The sequence below is a fragment of the Lissotriton vulgaris genome, chromosome 3_1 (assembly GCF_964263255.1).
Source record: "Lissotriton vulgaris chromosome 3_1, aLisVul1.2, whole genome shotgun sequence".
Classification (NCBI taxonomy): domain Eukaryota; kingdom Metazoa; phylum Chordata; class Amphibia; order Caudata; family Salamandridae; genus Lissotriton; species Lissotriton vulgaris.
In genome coordinates, this window is record NC_141689.1 from 2,101,617,440 (window position 1) to 2,101,636,525 (window position 19,086).

Genomic DNA, 19,086 nt, shown 5'->3' on the forward strand with positions numbered 1-19,086 from the left:
TTTTCCCGACTGCTCCCAGCGATTCCCTAGGCCCTAGGCCTAACCACTGTTCGATTGGTATCTCTTATACCACTTTTTTAATATATGGTTTGAGTGGCCACCCGCCCTCATCCATAACTGTGCAACTTTGCATGTTATACTGTGCTTTTGATTTAACGCTTTTGCCCCTTTGCTCATAAAGAGTACTGGGAATTAATTTAGAAATAAATACATATATTTTTATAATATATACTTGTGTGGTGTCCTTTCATTTGATATTACAGGACTGTGATTGGTAAAACAGCTCGCTTAACATGGCCTCTTGAGTTAAGCCTTTAAGGCTGCTTAGTCTATGCTACCCTTAAGATAGCTTGTCTAATAAGGTTGACTTACAACCAGAGACCATAAGGGATTGTTTGGACTGATACAAGGTGGTTCCAGAATTGGAAACATCATATATCAGGCCAACTTCTCACACTGATCACAATGCACTCACACCATTCACCCGCTCACCCTACATTCACAGTGATCACAATGCACTCACACTGATCACAATGCACTCACACTGATCACCATTCACTCACAAAATTCACCCACTCACCATGCAATAAGTGGTCATAATGCACTCAGTGATCACAATGCACTCACACGGATCGCCATGCACTCACAACATTCACCCGCTCACCCTGCTCTCACAGTGATCACTCTGCACTAAAAATATGCTTGCATTGTTCACTCTGTACCTCACCCTGCAGTCACAAAAGCACACTTCTCATCCTGCACTCATGTGACACTTCACTCACCTGTCCCCCCCCCTCACTGCTCAATCTGTAGCTCACTCAAACAAGGCCATCACTAACCGTGCACTAATTTGTCCCACTCTGTACTTACAGCCGAACCCAAATTCATATGGTCACCTCACTCAACCTGTAGTCACTCCTTTTACCCTACTCTCACACTGTTGCATTGCTCTCCGTGCAGTCACATGGGCACTCTTGTCACCCACACAGTGCAGAAGGTTAAAGTACCTGGTGCACAGAAGATGTACCATTCAAATCACAGAAGTGAGTGTGAGTAAACTATGAGTATTTTGTTAGACAGGTGCTATAGAGAGATGAGGTGTATTGTTGGTGAGTGGTAGGGAGGGAATTCATGGAGAAGGTGGAAAGACTGTTGCACCGTGTGCGACCAGTGTTAGGGCCAGCCCTGGCTGGGAGTGTTAAACCCCCTGAAGTTTGGGTCTAGTGGATCCCCTGCCTCTGCCTATTATTATTTACATTTGTAGTGCGCTACTGTTACCAAAAGGTGTCCTGGGGCTAATAACCATCTGCCTACAATGTGAGAGAGGGATCCGGGGTTGGGAGAGGAGAGAAGAGAGGGATGGAAGGAAGGGGTGAGAGGAAAGGGGCATGGGTAAACTGCTTAACTCTGCACAAGACCGCCAGGGTTTGAAGGGACCCTTGCTGCTCCATGCCATGGCCAGGTGAGCTTCTAATGTGGCAGCGCGCATTTCTGCGGAGTGGGAGGCCCTTCACAAAGGTTGACTAGACATGTTTCTGATGTTAATTGCTGTATTTTGGTTATAAACTGGTACTGATGGGGTGAAATCTTTCCTCAGTGTTACTGTGTTTAAAAAATTTCGAAATAATAGAGCAATGCTATCCCAAAATACGCAGCATCACAGAACATTATTTACATTTTCTACTCACACAATTTAGTCAAGCCTGTCGCATAATTTGGTACTAACCTGCCTCATAATTCCAGTAGCCCTGCCTAGAGGTTTAGAAATTTTTGTCAGGAGGGGGTCCTTACGCCTGTAAATGTTGACAGGGGGGTCTCGGCTTCCAAAAGTTTGAAGACCTCTGCCTTAACTGATGATCCACTCTCACCATGAAAGCTGAATCCCCAGATGAAACACCTTTGTACAACTGTGAAGGCTGTGATTATCAATGTAACTTTGATATAATTCCTCCTAAATGTAATCTGAATTGTCGATTTGGTCATGTTCAATAAAAAGAAAAGTAAAAAAAATAAAGAATGTTTATGTAGCTTTTTATATCACATTTGAAAAGGCAATTGTTACCTGAAGTGATCATTAGAACTCATGTTAAGTATTATAAATATTACGTTATGTTCTATTTATCTTCCCATTTTACACAAGTGTGAGGAGGTATTAACTCTAAGTTTAATATACCATGGGTACATCTGCAGCATTGAATTGATGCTTGTCAAACAAGTACCATGTGACAGTATTGTGGCTAAGCATATGTGGGATGCTAGAAATTATCAGGAAGTCTGTACGATGGTCAGAGCCTGGGGGCTTTAATATTTGCCCCTTACCACCAACACTGAGATGTGTTATATTGCATCAACAGATACAAGCCAACTCCAGTTTTCTGACATGGTGCATTTTGCTGAATATAAAGTAGGCAGAGGCAAGGGTAAATGTCAAAGGAAAGTGGGCTCAAGCTGATAAAGTGGAGTATATCTGCCAGTAATGCCTACAATAACCATAATCACTATCCAGGTGCAGCTGGGCATTCATTGGTTACAATTAAATAAATGTGGCTACATACTTGTTGCAGTTTAAATTTTCGAAGAATACAAAATAAATATGGATACATATATACAGAAACAGCAAAGAAATAAAATCCAAAAAAACTGGGATGCTTAATTATAAAGCATGGCAGATTATACACACCCTATAAAAAAATTGGTATTGGTTTTCCTATTCTGAGTGTGGCCTGAAGCCAACAGCACTTCTAGTCAGAAAATAAGGACAATGTGTCACTGGTAGTCCGCAACAGGTTATTCTTGTGACTTGTGCAATAACTTACTTTGGGTATTGTCAGTGCAGAAGTGTGAAGAGCACTCTGCAGATGCTACAGAAGCAGCAGTAAGGGAGTTGGGTGGGATGAAAGTGAGAGGTGATAGGAGAGAGTATGGAGTACAATAGGCGGGTTTGCACCACTAAGAACTACTTACCTTGCGCACACGGTATCGGTGATGCGGCGAAGGCAAGGTAAGTGTTTTTTAATTAATTTGACCTTTCCCGTCGTCTGTTGACTTACCCCCCTAACTCGCCAACCCAATTCCCCACCCCGCCAACCCAATTCCCCACCCTACTGCACTAACCTGTGCCAGCCACGTCTGAGACTATATTTCCCTAGGAAGTGATTTTAATTAAAAGAAGCCAATCTGCCTGAAAAGAGACTGCACAAAGACTAGTTGGCTTGATGGCACCTGCTACCAGACTAATTTCCAAAGGAAAGAGTGATTTCAAGGGCAGCACATTTTTTCACAATAACTTTTCCCAGCTACAGCACTGGTGTCTCAATAAATAAAAAGGGTGCTTAAAGTTTTAGGGAGGGTGGCAAACATCTCCACTGATGCTCTTGAAAGTATTACCATTGAACAATCACACTGCAGAACACAACGGTTCTCAACTTTGTACTTGCAGCTAAAGGTGGTGTCTGCATTATTGTTGGAACTGAATGATATTTGGACATCCCCAATAATTAGCAAACAATGCATCATCAAGCTGAAAATATTTGTAACCGACTTTAAAAAAAATGCATTGTATTGATTACGATCCAAAATAGATTATCATCAATCCTGCAGTCAGGGTGTGTTTGGTAGCTGGGGAATAAGGTATTTAAGTTTTGTCTAATTATTCTTGCTATTTCGTTTTTATCCTTATTTTGTACATTGATTTGATATAAGGGTCCTAATACAGGTTTCTACTTAGAAAAATGCTTTGTCTAGTCCACCTCTATCCTTTTTGTATACTCTCAAAATGAAGTGATAAACGTGTGTGTTTGAGCTAAAAGAAAGTAAACATGGCGAATGTAAATAGACTAAAATGATGGCAAATATTTAGTACATATAAGACTTATAAAGGTTGTGCAGGGAAGAAAGTGTAGAAATGCAACTGTGCAAATGTTTGTATGTGTGCCATGCATTAGCCACCTTTATAAGGCTGTTTAACGCAAAGTGTTTACCTCGTAAGTACCGGAGTTTTGTATCTTGGTCCGTGACACATGTTTATTTGGAAATGTCTGTTCATCTAGAAACTTCCTCCTGTTTAGATACAATTGAACAGCATTTCCTCTGAATTTTTGAGTTTCTCGTGATCTCACTAGAATATATGACGATACTACGCGACAGGTGGGCAACTAGAGCCAAATTTCGGGGGGGGGGGGGGGCTGGAAAATATTTCGGGGGGTGGGCTAATTCTTCCACTACGGACAGAGTGGCTGTAAGAAGGGGTGAACACACAACAAAAGCCTCATTTACAGGTAAATGGTCTTGTAAAGACCTGATAAGTACTCGGTGCGGCTGCTATTTGATGCTTGCCAGCCCGCGAAGCTGTCTCCCCCCGGGCTGACACACACGACGGGGGGGCTGAAACCCCGTGAGCCCAATGGGTGTTGGGCGCCTGCTACGCGATCATGTTGATCGCAGTACCTTACAACACAGGTTTTACAACGCAAGTCGTTTCAATGACTTGCGCTGGAGGGCGCTGGACTTAGGGATAGTACGAATTACTATTCCAACATCAGTCTATGTACAGTAGGGAAGGTGTTGAATAGTAAATTGTACTATTCCTTAGCTTACAGCGCCCTCCAGCTCAAGTTGTTGTAATGACTTGCGTTGTAAAACCCATGTTGTAAACCTACCGCAGTGAAACTCCCGCGTGGTAAATGTCGTCTTCTGTCTCACTCGTGCTCCTCATAATACTTGGTCACATGACCCATAACAATGACGTCTTTGTAACTTGCCATAATTGTGTGTGCTGTTTGTCCCGGGGATGGGGTATAGGGTCCAGGGTGGATGGCCTGATTTTTGGCATCAATGCTTTTTAATAATTTTACAAACTCAATCCTAATGCAGAGTGCAGAAGCTTTCTTCTAAACCAGACTATTCCCAACATTGACCAAGCATGATAGCTATTTGGACTATTGCAATATAAGTAGATAGTTTCATAACTTTTACTATAAATACTAAAACATGCAAGAATGTCCTTAACCACTGTTTTCTTTCATACCGTTGTGGCAATAAATAGAATCCTCTGGACCATCTCCAAATCTTCAATATAACGTCTCAGCAGATTCTGTGCATCTAGGCGCTCACAGGCATAAATATCATTGAAGCGCGATACAAGGCGAGAATGACGTGATGAATTGGTGAGCATGGCCACTGTAGGAGACTCACAAGTTCTAAACTGAGGGCTAGGCGATCGGCTGCGGTGACGCGTGGGGCTTGTGGAACAACTTCTTGTAAGTCTGAAAGAAAAATATGCATAAAGGTGTCATAGTCGCGGTTTTTAACCTGCAGATCAGATAAATATTACAGCAATGAAGATTAAAGGACGGTACTCAATATGAATTAAACCAATAACCTAAAATCTAGATCCCCAATCTCATAAGGCTTTTATAGACAAACTGTAAGTATCAATTGTTTTTGTTTAAAGCAATCACAGTGATTAGATTACTGAGAGGATAATAGGAAATGTGTAGTGCAACACTGAGACCAGAATCAAATATAGACATCAAATGAATGCAATGGGGACAGGTTGCAATTCTTTGTCCTTGTTTAGCGATGTTGCATATTTCAGGCATTTATAATAGGTGTCCTGGAAAGTTCATATACTTATAACAACACAAGTACTCTTCTTTTCTGTGGGTGCGCATGGTTGCGAAGCAGCAATCGTTGAAGAGTTTGTGCCCGTTCACACTGAGAGGGTGTGATGGATTGTTTCTACCCTTTTTGCATTTAGGACTATTTAAAGATAAAGAATGATGCGGTATTTTGGGAATCACACGTGGAGGGAATATTAGTAAACCAGGGATATGTTAAAAAGAAGGGGTCGTAGGTGGGCTTTGTGTCAAAGAGTACAATGCATTAGGGAGATTAAAGGTGTTTGGACAGAGTATTAGAAACAAAACTTTCATGGGACAAAATATTGTGTCAAGAATATCGAGGACAAAAACATCATGAAGATAAGTTTCCATAGGTAAGCAAAGATTTACTATATATAACTCCACAGCTATGTACCTTGACAATATATATATCCTCAAGGTATGTAGATGTGGAGTTAAGAATACAAATCTATACTTACCTGTTTGCACTTGCCTTCTCGATATTTTGGTGGTCAAAAATTTTGACACAATATTCTGTCCCCATGATATTCCTGTTTCCGATATTCTGTCAGTGATCTGAGATTAAGTACGCTGGTTGGAAGGCACGGGCACTATCACTATCAAAATTTTGCAAAAGTCACAGGTGGCAAATTTAAGAGAGAAGGCATCAAACCATTGAAAATTAAAATCAGATATTCCTTTAGTTAGGAGAGGTTGTTCAGGTGGATTCATGGGTCTTTTTGAAAAGCAGCCCTCATATGAACAACAAACTATGCCTCTTCTTCAACAGCAGCTTCAAGTGCATCATTGCAAATATTAAGCAGTGTACTTCTGACTTTTCGTCAAAGATGGCAGCTAAATAAAAAGTTGCTGATGGGAAAGGGATGTGCTCTTAGGTTAACTCTTAGGTTAAATATGTTTTCTAGAGAAAACTAAAAAACATAAGCTAGATCGGTACTATTTACATCAGGTAGTCTTGATGCAATATTCATAGCTGCCACATTAACTAGAAAAGATAATGGACTACTATTTATCTAGGAGATGGTGTTAGCCTTTATTGGAAAGAGGGAATGCTTTATAAGAAGCAATATAGAAAGTAGGACATTCAGTCTTTCAGGAAAAACATATTTGCAGGAAGAATGTTACAATTATTCTGTTAGACATACTCAAATTCAAATTCAAAAAGAACTTTATTCGGTTTTCATGATGAAAGCCATAAAAGTACAAATATGCACAATAAAAAAGAAAGAAAGTTATTAATAACATTAGGTTCATGATGTATTAAAAATTAATCTCTCACAGAGTGACTATGCTGTCTCTAAAGTCCGTGTTTAGTGCAGCTATATGGTTTTCATAAGTTTGTGCGATGCCTGAGGCACAGTTTTAAATAGTGTACGACAGATTTCGTCGCTAGGGTGTTTTCCAGGAACTGCAGCGCCAGGTACGCTGGGCGGCATCTACGGATCTTCCTGACTTTTAAAATTGGTATAATCCACCTTTTGCGAAGTGGCATGTAAAAACTGCAAAAGAAGAGAACGTGTATCGTGGACTGAGATGAAATAGAGTCACAGGGGCACGGTGTCGTATTGGGTGTCCATATATTCTGTGACGGAAATGAAACCATAATGTGAAAGAGATTAAACCTGAAGCGGGTGAGAAGAAACTTTTCAAATTGCGTCAGGTCGTACTGCAGATACGGTTGAATAGATGGAATCAGTTGTATCATTAGGCAGTGTTGAACTGATGGCTTTCCTATTTCGGACATCAATCGCAATTGAGTTAAATGGGACAGGCATAGCTTTTTTAAATCTTTCTTTGCTATGTCTGTTACTGACTGTGGTTCTTCGAAGAACCTCGAGAGACTGATGTCCGCAAGGAAGGTTTTTACATAACTTAGCCACTTTATCTTATTCATACAGTCTAGTTTCATACAGTCCTCGATGATTGCTCTTGTGAGGTGACATTCATCTGTTGCCCATATTCTGCGCCACAGCATGATGGGTTGAATCTTGATGAGATCTGAAACATGATCCAATCCAAGTTCCAAGTGGCAGCCGAAAGTAGTTGTGGTTTTAGGGACTGCTAGTAAGAATTTTAGAAAGAGATTTTCAACTTTCTGTATTTGTTCAGCGTTGGCTGTTCCCCAGACTCCTGCACCAAAAATGGCCGTGCTGATGCATTTTGCGTTATAAATTTTTACCATCTCTGTTATAGGTCTTTTTCCTAGACGGAGGGAAAACGCTTTTAAAGCACCAATTGTTCTTGTGAGAGACAGCTTACGCGAAGTGATTGCTTGTTTCCAGTTAAACCCTTCGTCAATAGTGATGCCGAGGTATGAGTAAGTTTTAGTTCTTTCAAAAGGGATTTTATCCACAAGTATTGACTTTACTTTTTTCCTTTTGGTCCCAGCGTGCATCACAAAGGTTTTTTTTATATTGACTTTTAGGTTGAGACTTGCCATAAAAGTGCAATAGTTATTTAGTGCTTTTTGTAACTGGATCGGGGTTCGTGCGAGGATCACCGCATCGTCGGCGCATAACAATGCTGGGATCGGTCGCCGACCCACTTCTGGCAGGTCTTTTACGCCCTGTAGCATAGCAGCTTCGAGTCCGTTAGTATAGAGCGTAAATAGGAAGGGGGCCAATACGCACCCTTGCCTGACCCCCTTCTGTATTAGGAAGCTGTCTGTGAGTTGGCCCTCCAATCCATATCGAACCCTTCCCGTGGCTCCAGAGTATAACTCACGCAGGAAATCTATGATTGCAGGCTCGATCCCCATTTGCAGCATTATTGCCCAAAGTTTTGAATGTTCTACACAGTCAAACGCTGCCGTAAGGTCAACGTAGACCATGTGTAGAGTTGATTTTTTTGCTGAGGTGTATTTTCCAGCCAGTAGTGTTAAATTCAAAACTTGGTCCACAGTGCTCAGTCCAGACCTGAACCCGTATTGGAGATCTGATAGTGCCCCGTGTTCTGTTGACCACTCCTGGAGACGGTCTAGAAGTATCCTCCCTGCCATCTTTCCGACCGAATCCAGGAGGGAAATGGGACGGTAGCAAGTGGGAGAGTCTCTGTTGCCTTTCTTAAATATGGGGACCAGGATCGATGTAGACCAGGAGTTCGGGAGGCTGATTTCCTTGGCTGCATTCAGAACCTTGGTTAAAAGAGGGGACCAGAGATAAGGAAGTGATTTGTAAAGGTCCATTGGGACTGAGTCCGGTCCTGGGGCTTTGCCATTTTTTGCAGTCTTTATCGCTTTCGTTACTTCATTCATAGTGAAGTGAATTTCTATCGGGTAGTTCACCGGAGGGAGGAACAGGGGAGTGGGGACCAAGTCTCCGGGTTTATCCTCACCGAAGACCCCTGAAAGATGTTGTACCCAGTCCTCGGCGTTTATTGCAACATCCAGCAAAGGACCGTCATTATTTCCATTTAAGAATGGCGATTTTACGATTTTCCAGAAGGCTACATTGTCCTTTTGTGTGCTGCTGTTTAAGGGTCCAGAGATTGCATTGTATCTCTTTTTTTCTCTGCCTGAGTGAGAGCTTATATGTTTTCCTTAATTGCACAATCTCTTCTCTGTTTCGATCTTTCTTTGCTAGGGCTTTCTTTAATGTTGAGTAGGTTTTTGTGCACTGGGTGTTAAACCAACCTTTTCTTAGAGTGTTGTTTTGTTTCCTAGGTTTGGTTAGTTCTGTACCGATGGTTTTCACTATTTCATTGTAGTTGGTCAGAATTTCCAATGGAGTTGCCAGAGGGTTTAGACAGTTGTCAATATGAGTCCTGCATTTTTTGATTATACTTGTGCAGGTTGAATCTTGGTCTAGGTTACCCCATTTGAGGGTGAAACCGTTCAGTCTGTTTAATGTAAGGTTTTCTTGATGTAGAAGGCCCGTGTAATCCTTAGCTTGCATTTTATGATGGTCAGGCTCTAAGTAAATTAGTCTAAGTGGATGGTGGTCACTAAGTGCATTGTTATCCACTTCAAAGTGCTTTATGCGTGTGGCGCTGTTAATGGAAATTAGGATGTAATCAATTAATGTTTGGGCGCCTCTTCCATGAAACGTTGGTGTAAATTGGATAGTTGGCGTCGTTAGCAAGTTTGCAAACCCTATATCTAACTCAGACATGATAGCCTGTATGATGTTTCCTTCCTCTGTATGGGAAAAATGGGTAATAGGGTTATCTTGTTCTCGTCTATGATCCCACATGGTGGGGCGTCGCTTTTGCTACAAATGTGAAGATTGAAATCTCCGCCCCAAATTATGGAGTGGGTGACTTTAGCGTGTTTGATTTTTAATTCATTTGTTACATCAGTAATTTCGCTTAGAGCTTTGGTAAATTCCGGCAGGCTCATATTGTTATAAAAGTTTATTATGGTGTAGGTGACTTGGTGTGATGCTTTTATATCGATGATCTGATAATTCTGATGGAGTGCTATTGGCGTTATGTCCTGACAGGGCCAAAGGTTGGAGATGTATGTAGTTAGGCCCCCTTTGCTTCTCCCAAAGGATGATTTTGTTGCTTGGGAGAAGTAGGTTCTGAATCCCACCAGATGAATTGGATCGTTCAGCCATGTCTCCTGGAGGCAAACTAGGTCATTTGTGTGAACCAGATCTAAAAAGGTTTTTTCGAGATACTTGGTTGCTAGACCCGCCACATTCCAGAATAACATTTTCCTCTCAGCTTCTGTGGTGTAATTGCCAGATTGAGACGGCGGATCAGGTAGTTCTGCTTCTGCAATCGGATTTGGAGGGTCTGTGTTCGAAGTTACCTCGTCTAATATGTCCGTGGAGGGGTGTAGCGTAGACTGCGGTCTGGGGACAGATTTGCAATGGTGAAGCCGATCGTTGGTCTGATTGCTTTCGTTTTGAGTTGTAATTTCTAGGGTAAGATCATCTTTTCTGTCTTTTTGTGAGCTGTGGACCTTGTCAGACGGCTTACTCTTCAGTTTGGTTGGTAAGGGGGGAAATTGTAGTCTAGGACTGTGCGGAAGAGTTGATGTTAAATGCTGTGATAGTGGTCAGTCGACCATGTCTAAGCAGCTGTAATGATTGAAGGTTGGGATTCCGGTCCAGGGTTCTCTGTACTGGTGTTGGTACGTCCTCCTGCCGTAGTTGTTCCAATCACCTCGTTCTGTGGTCATATCCCCATTCTCCCTGCGGCTGGAACCTTTGGTGATTGCCCTGCCCTCTGTCGCCCTGATTCCAATTTCTTGGACCTTGGTCGGGTTGGCTCCATGACCAGTTTGATGGCCAACTGGGGTCCTCGAAACGGTTGGTTTGTCGAGGATAAAAGAACGATAATCGTTTGACATTTATGCCATCGTTATCTTCTGGGCTGTCCCAAGAACAGATGTAGTCCACTGCCCGTGGATTTTCAAAGTTAACTATTATACAGTCCCTGTGAATTGTTTTTGGCTGGTGACCTATCCAGGACACCCTTCTCACTGTGGTGATTCTGGTGATGGTGTTTGGGTGATTGGGCCTGTTGATATTTAGCCAATAGCGTGCTTTGTTTAGTAGAGACCAGGTAGGTTCATCTGTGTCTTTACTTAGTTCTGGGACTCCGGTTAATATAGCAACAAAGGGTGCTGCTTCCGGCGGAAGGTTTACTACTTTAGGCCATCTTTTATTTATTCGCTCTGGTTTGGTATTTGTTCTCTGTGGAGGATCTTGTCGGGGAGTATTTGATACAGGTGGATTAGTAAGGGTAGTTGCTGGTAGTATTTTTTCCGGAATCTGGTTTGAAGGTGGTTGGTTTTGTGGATCAGTAGTGATTTTTACTTTGTCCTGGTTGGGCTTGGGTTTCGAGGGGACAGTTGGTTTAGTTAATGTTCCTTTTCGTTCACTTGTGTTTGTGTTTATGTTGTTTGTGGGTTTTGTAGTAGCAAGATTGTTCGCTCCTTGTTTCTGAATGTTGGTGACATTCGTTTTACCAGGGTTGGTGGTAAGGTCTGATGAAAGTGAAAAGTCTTTTTTCTTTGAATTGGTAGTTGTGTTTGCTGTGGCAATTAATATAGCCATTTGCTTTTCTATTATTTCAAGACTTTTTTGTATGGGGTGAAGCTGATGTTTTACTATTTCCGATATTTCTTTTAGTAGAAAGGATTCTACCTTTAGATTACTTGTGGTTTTTGTTGAATATTGGGCCGACTTTTCTTGTCGAGATTGTTTTGAATTAGGTCTGTTCGGGTGATCTTCAATTATAAGTACGTCAGATGTAATATTGTTAGAGTGGTCTGTGTTGAGAGTATTCTGTAGGTTTAGAGCCTTTGAAGATGATTCAGAATCAAGGGTTATGGCAGTTGTGCGTGTTGGACTCATAGAGCGTAGTCCAGGTTGGGTCTGAGTTTTGGGAATAGCTCCTTCCCTGATACCTCTAGAGTCGGATTGTGTTAGCTCAGTTTGTGTTGGCTCAATTTGTGTTGGTTGTATTGTAGCAAAAATGTCGGGAGTCTGTTCGAGGTCCTGAGAAGATTGTGAATTGGACAATTGCGAAGCTACTGAAAGGTCAACTGTATTTGGTAGTGCGTGTATTTCAGCATTTGTCTTGGAGGTTGACTTGTTCTGTAGAGCAACATTTGGAGTTTGAGCCTGTGCCAGGACACCCATGGATGAGCGTCGTGCTTGATCGAGTTCATATGAGACACGGCGATCAATCATCAATACTGTTTGGTCAATGGCTTCATTTACTTTGTGGAGAAACTGTTCGATGGGACCAACTGTGGTCGCCATATTTTTCTTTATGGTTTTGCTTCTTGAGCCTCTTGTTGACATAGTATGTATCTTGACCAAGTAGAATAGAGTATCTGGCTTTCCAATGCGTTATGTTTCGTAAGTTAGTGTTATGCACTCAGTGGGTATGTTTAGGACTGTTGCACGAGTAGTTACCTTGGCTTGGATGTTAGGGGGGTACGCCCGGTCCGGTCTCCTCCGCTCTGTGACGGGCTAGGACGGGCCCACCCTTGGCCCAGGCTTCGCCCAGCGTCCCGCGAGACGGTTTTGGTACTGATTTAAAGCGCCGCCTGGCGCTCTGTGATGTCGCTGGACCTCGCAAGGGCTTCTGGTTGTTGTAGTGAAGCCCCTCGCCGGTCTCCTCCTGGCGCCCCCGCTCTTGATGGTATTTCGAGCGGCCGGGCAGCTGGAGACTGGAGGGCGGGTGCAGCCGTTCGCAGGGGTTCAAACAGCGGGGTTCCTGCTCAGAAAGATAGCGGGACAGCAGCTAGGGCAACAAGACAGTTCCACAAGGGATCGCCCACTCGATGGCTTTGATGCTGATTTAAAGCGCCGCCTGGCGCTCTGTGATGTCGCTGGACCTTGCAAGGGCTTCTGGTTGTTGTAGTGAAGCCCCTCGCCGGTCTCCTCCTGGCGCCCCCGCTCTTGATGGTATTTCGAGCGGCCGGGCAGCTGGAGACTGGCGGGCGGGTGCAGCCGTTCGCAGGGGTTCAAACAGCGGGGTTCCTGCTCAGAAAGATAGCGGGACAGCAGCTAGGGCAACAAGACAGTTCCACAAGGGATCGCCCGCTCGATGGCTTTGATGCTGATTTAAAGCGCCGCCTGGCGCTCTGTGATGTCGCTGGACCTCGCAAGGGCTTCTGGTTGTTGTAGTGAAGCCCCTCGCCGGTCTCCTCCTGGCGCCCCCGCTCTTGATGGTATTTCGAGCGGCCGGGCAGCTGGAGACTGGCGGGCGGGTGCAGCCGTTCGCAGGGGTTCAAACAGCGGGGTTCCTGCTCAGAAAGATAGCGGGACAGCAGCTAGGGCAACAAGACAGTTCCACAAGGGATCGCCCACTCGATGGCTTTGATGCTGATTTAAAGCGCCGCCTGGCGCTCTGTGATGTCGCTGGACCTCGCAAGGGCTTCTGGTTGTTGTAGTGAAGCCCCTCGCCGGTCTCCTCCTGGCGCCCCCGCTCTTGATGGTATTTCGAGCGGCCGGGCAGCTGGAGACTGGCGGGCGGGTGCAGCCGTTCGCAGGGGTTCAAACAGCGGGGTTCCTGCTCAGAAAGATAGCGGGACAGCAGCTAGGGCAACAAGACAGTTTTTAATGTATCATTCCAATGCATTTATTGATCACGTACATTACAGATTTAATTAACTAAAGGGACTGGTGAGACTCACTCTGTAGATAATGTCCATAATATCAGATGTGGAAGGACTGTCAGATGGGGCAATAAGCACAGTACAGCCTTTTGTACCAATGTTGACTTGCCGGGATGACTATAGTGCTGTGCGAGTTACCAAAGAACAAGGGAAAAAAGCACCATGCAGTATTTTTCCAAATAGCTGTGGGTTTGTTGTTCTTGTCAAAAACACTGCCTTGCAAGGTCCAAGAAAAATATACCTCTTTCAGGTTCAAACAAAGCAAATATTACAAAGTAAAGTGCTGCACATGGAATGCCCTGCAACTCCTAACACTGTGCAAAGGCTAACTGGTAAACGTTCACATGATAATTGCTGTTTTCAAGCATGGAAGTGATCTGGATGATACTAATATAACCGATTTTGGTGAAGGGTTTTTACATGTAATATAATTCAAACTTGACAAAAACAATAATTGCTTTTTTGTTATGAAAATGTTTTGTTTCACTACATATCTAAATTCATATTTACATTACAGTGTCCTCAAAGCAGAATTACATTTAAGAGGAATACTTTGAGCTTAGAAAAATCCCCAACATTTTTGTTTACTCTGATGTTATGGATATTAAATTGTTCTCCTATGAGACGCTTACATAACCGTGTGTGAAGAAATGCGATCTTGGAAAGAAGCCAATATATCATTACTCTTAAACTAGGAAAAAGATCCAAGAATACCTTCTTCATATCGACCCTTATCTCTTTTAACTGACGATCAGAAAATGATACAAAGAGTCTTTTAAAAAAAAATATTTGTATTTGCTTTTTTAAAATGGATAAACAAAACAAGCATGTCACATGGATCCATCCTCCATACGTTGCCCCCCATCCACCCTCCTCCCCCCACCCACCAGACCCATAGTCCCACCAGTATTACTACACAGTAATAAAATTATGCCCCACCAGTCGCCATATTACACAGATTAACCAGGGAACATCCCACATGCAACCAGGATAACCGAGTGACCTGTCCTCCTACTTTCACAGTGTATGTCGGTGCTGGCCATCAATGAGAGAGACCTGTGCATTTTTCAAATGGGTGGTTAAAAAATCTGAGTATGTTGCTGGAGATGTGGGCCGCTGTGCCACTAATGTACTTACCGGGGGAGGGTAAACACCCATTATTTCTCAACTTTCTTTCCGCATACCATCAGTCCGCATACTTTCATTACGAAAGTACCATGACTCCGCAATGCCATTATAACGCATGGCATTACATTTTATATGCTTTTACCACGCATACATTTACAACAAAATTCGTTGTAATTGCATGAATGGTAAAAGCATGTTTTTTTAATGTTTGGATAAGGTAAGTATGGGTATAGGGGTATATGTTTAGGGGTACTGAGGTATATGTTTTGGGGTGTTTGGGTATTTTAAGGGTTCTGATATAGTTTTGGGTTATGGGGTACAGGGGTAGTTTTAGGGTTTAGGGTTAGGTATGGGTTTTGGGGTACAGGGGTATTTTTAGTGTTCAGGGCTAGGTTTCGGTTTTGGGGTATAGGTGTATTTTTAGGGTTCAGGGGTAGGTTTGGGTTTTGGGGTACAGGGGTATTTTAAGGGTTCAGGGCTAGGTTTGGGTTTGGGGGTACAGGGGTATTTTTAGGGTTCAGGGCTAGGTTTGGGTTTTTGGGGTACAGGGGTATTTTAGGGTTCAGTGGTAGGTTTGGGTTTTGGGGTACAGGGGTATTTATAGGGTTCAGGGCTAAGTTTGGGTTTTGGGGTACAGGGTTATTTTTAGGGTTTAGAGATAGGTTTGGGTTTTGGGGTGGGGTATATTTATAGGGTTAAGATGGGTTAGTGTTTACGGGTGTTGGGGTATTTTAAGGAGTAAGGGTGGGTTATGATTAAGGGGCACAGGGGTATTTAAAGGGAGCAGGGTGGGATTAGCACATAATATGAGACATGGCATGAAGGGAGGAACGTACCACACGCCCTCAGCATACGCCCACACCACAACGCAGACACGCCCACAAGGGACTACCTTGCTGGCACGGTTCTTTTACCTTTTAAACGTATATGGTGGGCGTTTGCATAGCCTATGTCCTTCTGCTGCAACTGCCCTTTCCAACGCTGTATTGGGTGTTGTGATTGGTGCTGTGGTTCCTGAGATTACCCGCCTCAAAGGTTTGGGCTCTCTCCCTATATTAGTATGGATGAGCCTAAGGTGGGAGTTTATTGCAACTTCCCTGGGGTGCATCATGGCGGTCTCCCAGTGGACCGTGTCCATTTCCCCCAAGTTTAGTTCCCATGCTTCTCTCCATTTCACCAGACCATCTGGCATATTATTAATCAGAGTTTTATAGGTCAAAGAGACTAATTTGCTTGGGACGTGCTCCTGCAGTAGACGGCCCTCAAGCAGGGCATACTCTGGAAGGAGACATGAGAGCCCCTTCTCTGCCCTCCAAACATGACGCAGCTGCTCATTTTTCAAGTATTAGGTATGATGCAGCACATGTTCTACCCTCAGCTCCTGGAAGGACTTCAACTCTCCCCTTTTCAACAAAACTCCCAATACTGAAATGCCAATGTCATCCCACCTTTTAAACCCCTTCAACTTATGCAGCTCCTTTAGCCATGTGCAGTGCCATATTGGGGTCTGTTTCGTAGGTTTGTGAGTCCAGCCAATCGCCTTTGTCGCCCTCCTCCACACCTCCACAGAAACCCATGTTGCAGTGAGAATTCTCTTCTTCCCCCTACCCCATAGATATAATGCAGACAGTGCGTTGAGCCATCCTCCCTCTCTCCAGTCTATACGAGGGGTGATCCGCCTGGGCGTGAAGCCAGTCATTTATCGGCGATAAGTGTTCTGCCCAGTATTCAATATTCGGCAAGGAGATACCCCACTTATACTGATTCCTCTGCAGCCTCTCTAGGGCTATCCTGGTTTGCTTCCCTAACCAGAGCAATGACCAGAGCTCGGCATTTATATCTTTAAAATCCTGTCGGGGAAGAGGAAAATATTCATTCTGAAACCGCGGCAACGTTATAATTTTGAACATTGCGACGCGACCTAGAATCGTTAGTGGGAGTGTCTTCCATCTAAATGCATCATTGACGAGATTTGTGAGTACTAGCTGTATATTTTTTCTGATAGGAGATCGTTTTATCCCTTGTCACATATACCTCCAGATATGGAAACCCTTCATCTGTGACCTGAAGAACGCCGGGCAAGGGAGGCCACACTACCCCCTCTCTGGGGCTATACAGAATCGATTTGTGCCAATTAATCATGTACCCTCAATAAGAGCCATACAGCCTAGTAGGGTAAATAACAGTGGGATGGAGACAGTAGGGTGGGTAACTTGTAGGAGGATGTCATCCGCATAGAGCGAGATTTTCTCCTCGGACGTATCCGTCTGTGCAATTTTAAACCCCCTTATCCCACTTTCCTGTCTTATTTCACACGCCATATTCTCTATGGTAAGGGCGAACAATAACGGAGAGAGGGGGCACCCCTGCCGGGTCCCTCTCCGTATAGGGAAGTCCGATGATTGCACCCCGTTAACGCTTACCCTCACTCTTGGGTCTGTATATAAAAGGTTCACCCACTTCCTGAACTTGGGCCCAAACCCGAATTTGGCCAGTACTCCCTCAAGGAAGGGCCAGTGAACTGCGTCGAATGCTTTTTCCGCGTCCAAAGACAGGAACATGTGGGGATCCTGTCGGTCACACACCTCCATCAGCCAGTTATGAGTTCTCTTCAGATTTAACCTGGTTGCCCTGTCTGGCAGGAAGCCAGTCTGATCCAAGTGGACCAGATCCGGGATCACCGATCTTAGCCGAAGCGCTAAAATCATCGCCAGGAGTTTGACCTCCACATTTAAAAGTGAAATAGGGCGATATGACGCACAATCCTCGGGAGGTTTGCCCTGCTTGTGGATAGGAATAATTGTGGCCATACAAAGGTATGCCATCTTGGACCGCCCCCGAAAACAGGGCCAGAAGGTGGCCCCTGAGTAAATCTGCCGTCTTTTTAAAGAATTCAGCTGGAAATCCATTCGGGCCTGGAGATTTCCTCGGGCGTAGTCTCACTGGGGCCTCTTTGATCTCCGTGATAGTTATCTTTTCTTCCAGGCTTAACTGATCTTCCTCAGGTAGTACGGGGGTCTCAATGTTGTCTACGTAGAGTGTTACATCTGCTGTCGCTGCCAGGTCTCTGGCCTTGTAAAAATTCTCGTAGTATTCGGCGAATGCCTGTACTATTTGGGCATCCGTCCGTCTAAGTTGGACCTGCCCGTCAGTCACTTGTTCCACCCAACGTGCTTCCTGCTCTACACGGCTCAACTACGCCAGGAGCTTTCCAACCTATCCCCTACGTCATATAGTCTGTGAAGGGTTGCCTGTGCCTGAGTTTTAGCTTCCTCTGTCACTAGGGCCTTATACTGTTGCTGTGTGTCCACCAATACTCTAAGAGTCTGCGCGTTACTGTCTGCCACATTCCGCCACTCCAGCTCCAGGATACGAGTTTCCAGAGTCTGCAGTTCGTCCTGTACCTTCTTTTTTTCCCATTTTATCCTGTTCTGGGATCTATCTCGCATGACCGTCTTAAATGCTTCCCATAAAATCGCCCCGATGGGACTGATCCTAGATTATCTGCAAAGTATACCTTCGTATCCGCCCGAAGTCCCGTAGCAAGTCCTTGTTCTGAAAATCCCATGTCGTCAAATGCCAGCCCCTGCTTCCTGCCTCAGGTCTCCCCCCATGTCTCACCAAAAGAGGTGAATGATCCGAAATTCTTCGCAATTGGTACTCTGCCACATCCTCAACGCTGAAGGCATGACGAGGAAGAAAGACGTAATCTAATCTGGAGAACACCCTGTGGACCCCTGAGAAATATGAATACGTTCTGACGTCTGGGTGTAACCACCACCAGACATCCGTCAGTCCAAGTGTGTCAATCGTCCTTGCCAGAGGGGTCACTACCTGGTTGTGAGGCCGGTCCCTTGAACTATCTAATGAGGAGGACATCATCGGGGTCCAGTCGAGGGTGTTTCAGGTTCCGAGAGAGTGCCTGTCGTCAAGGGCGGTGTGCCAAATACGCTACCAACCCCCTCCCGTGACCCATGGTGTCGATCGCATTTACCATACAAGTGCAGTAACCTTAAGTCGGTAAGCCTCCTAAACCAGAAGTAACCGGGAAGGAGCACAATCTTTCCTTTTGCACTTTTTTACTTTTCACATTCACGTCCCTAGGTCAGGGTGAGCCTTAGGGTGCTCATACCGCCAGGGTTTAGTCCACTTTTACGTCCTAATGAATGCCTGGTAAACTTACACCGTTTTAAGGCAGAAACATGTTGACTGATATTAAAAGTTTCTGGAAATAAC

The 19,086-nt window shown here is 44.2% G+C and overlaps 1 protein-coding gene across 1 annotated transcript in view; it reads right to left on the bottom strand.

The window, feature by feature from the left end:
* SPATA18 (spermatogenesis associated 18) overlaps nt 1-19,086 on the bottom strand; it is a 193,995-nt gene that overhangs the window by 34,575 nt on the left and 140,334 nt on the right. The window contains exon 7 of the mRNA XM_086962653.1: nt 5,027-5,264. Within this exon, the coding sequence (XP_086818779.1) occupies nt 5,027-5,264 (238 nt within the window). The remainder of the gene's footprint in view (nt 1-5,026; nt 5,265-19,086) is intronic.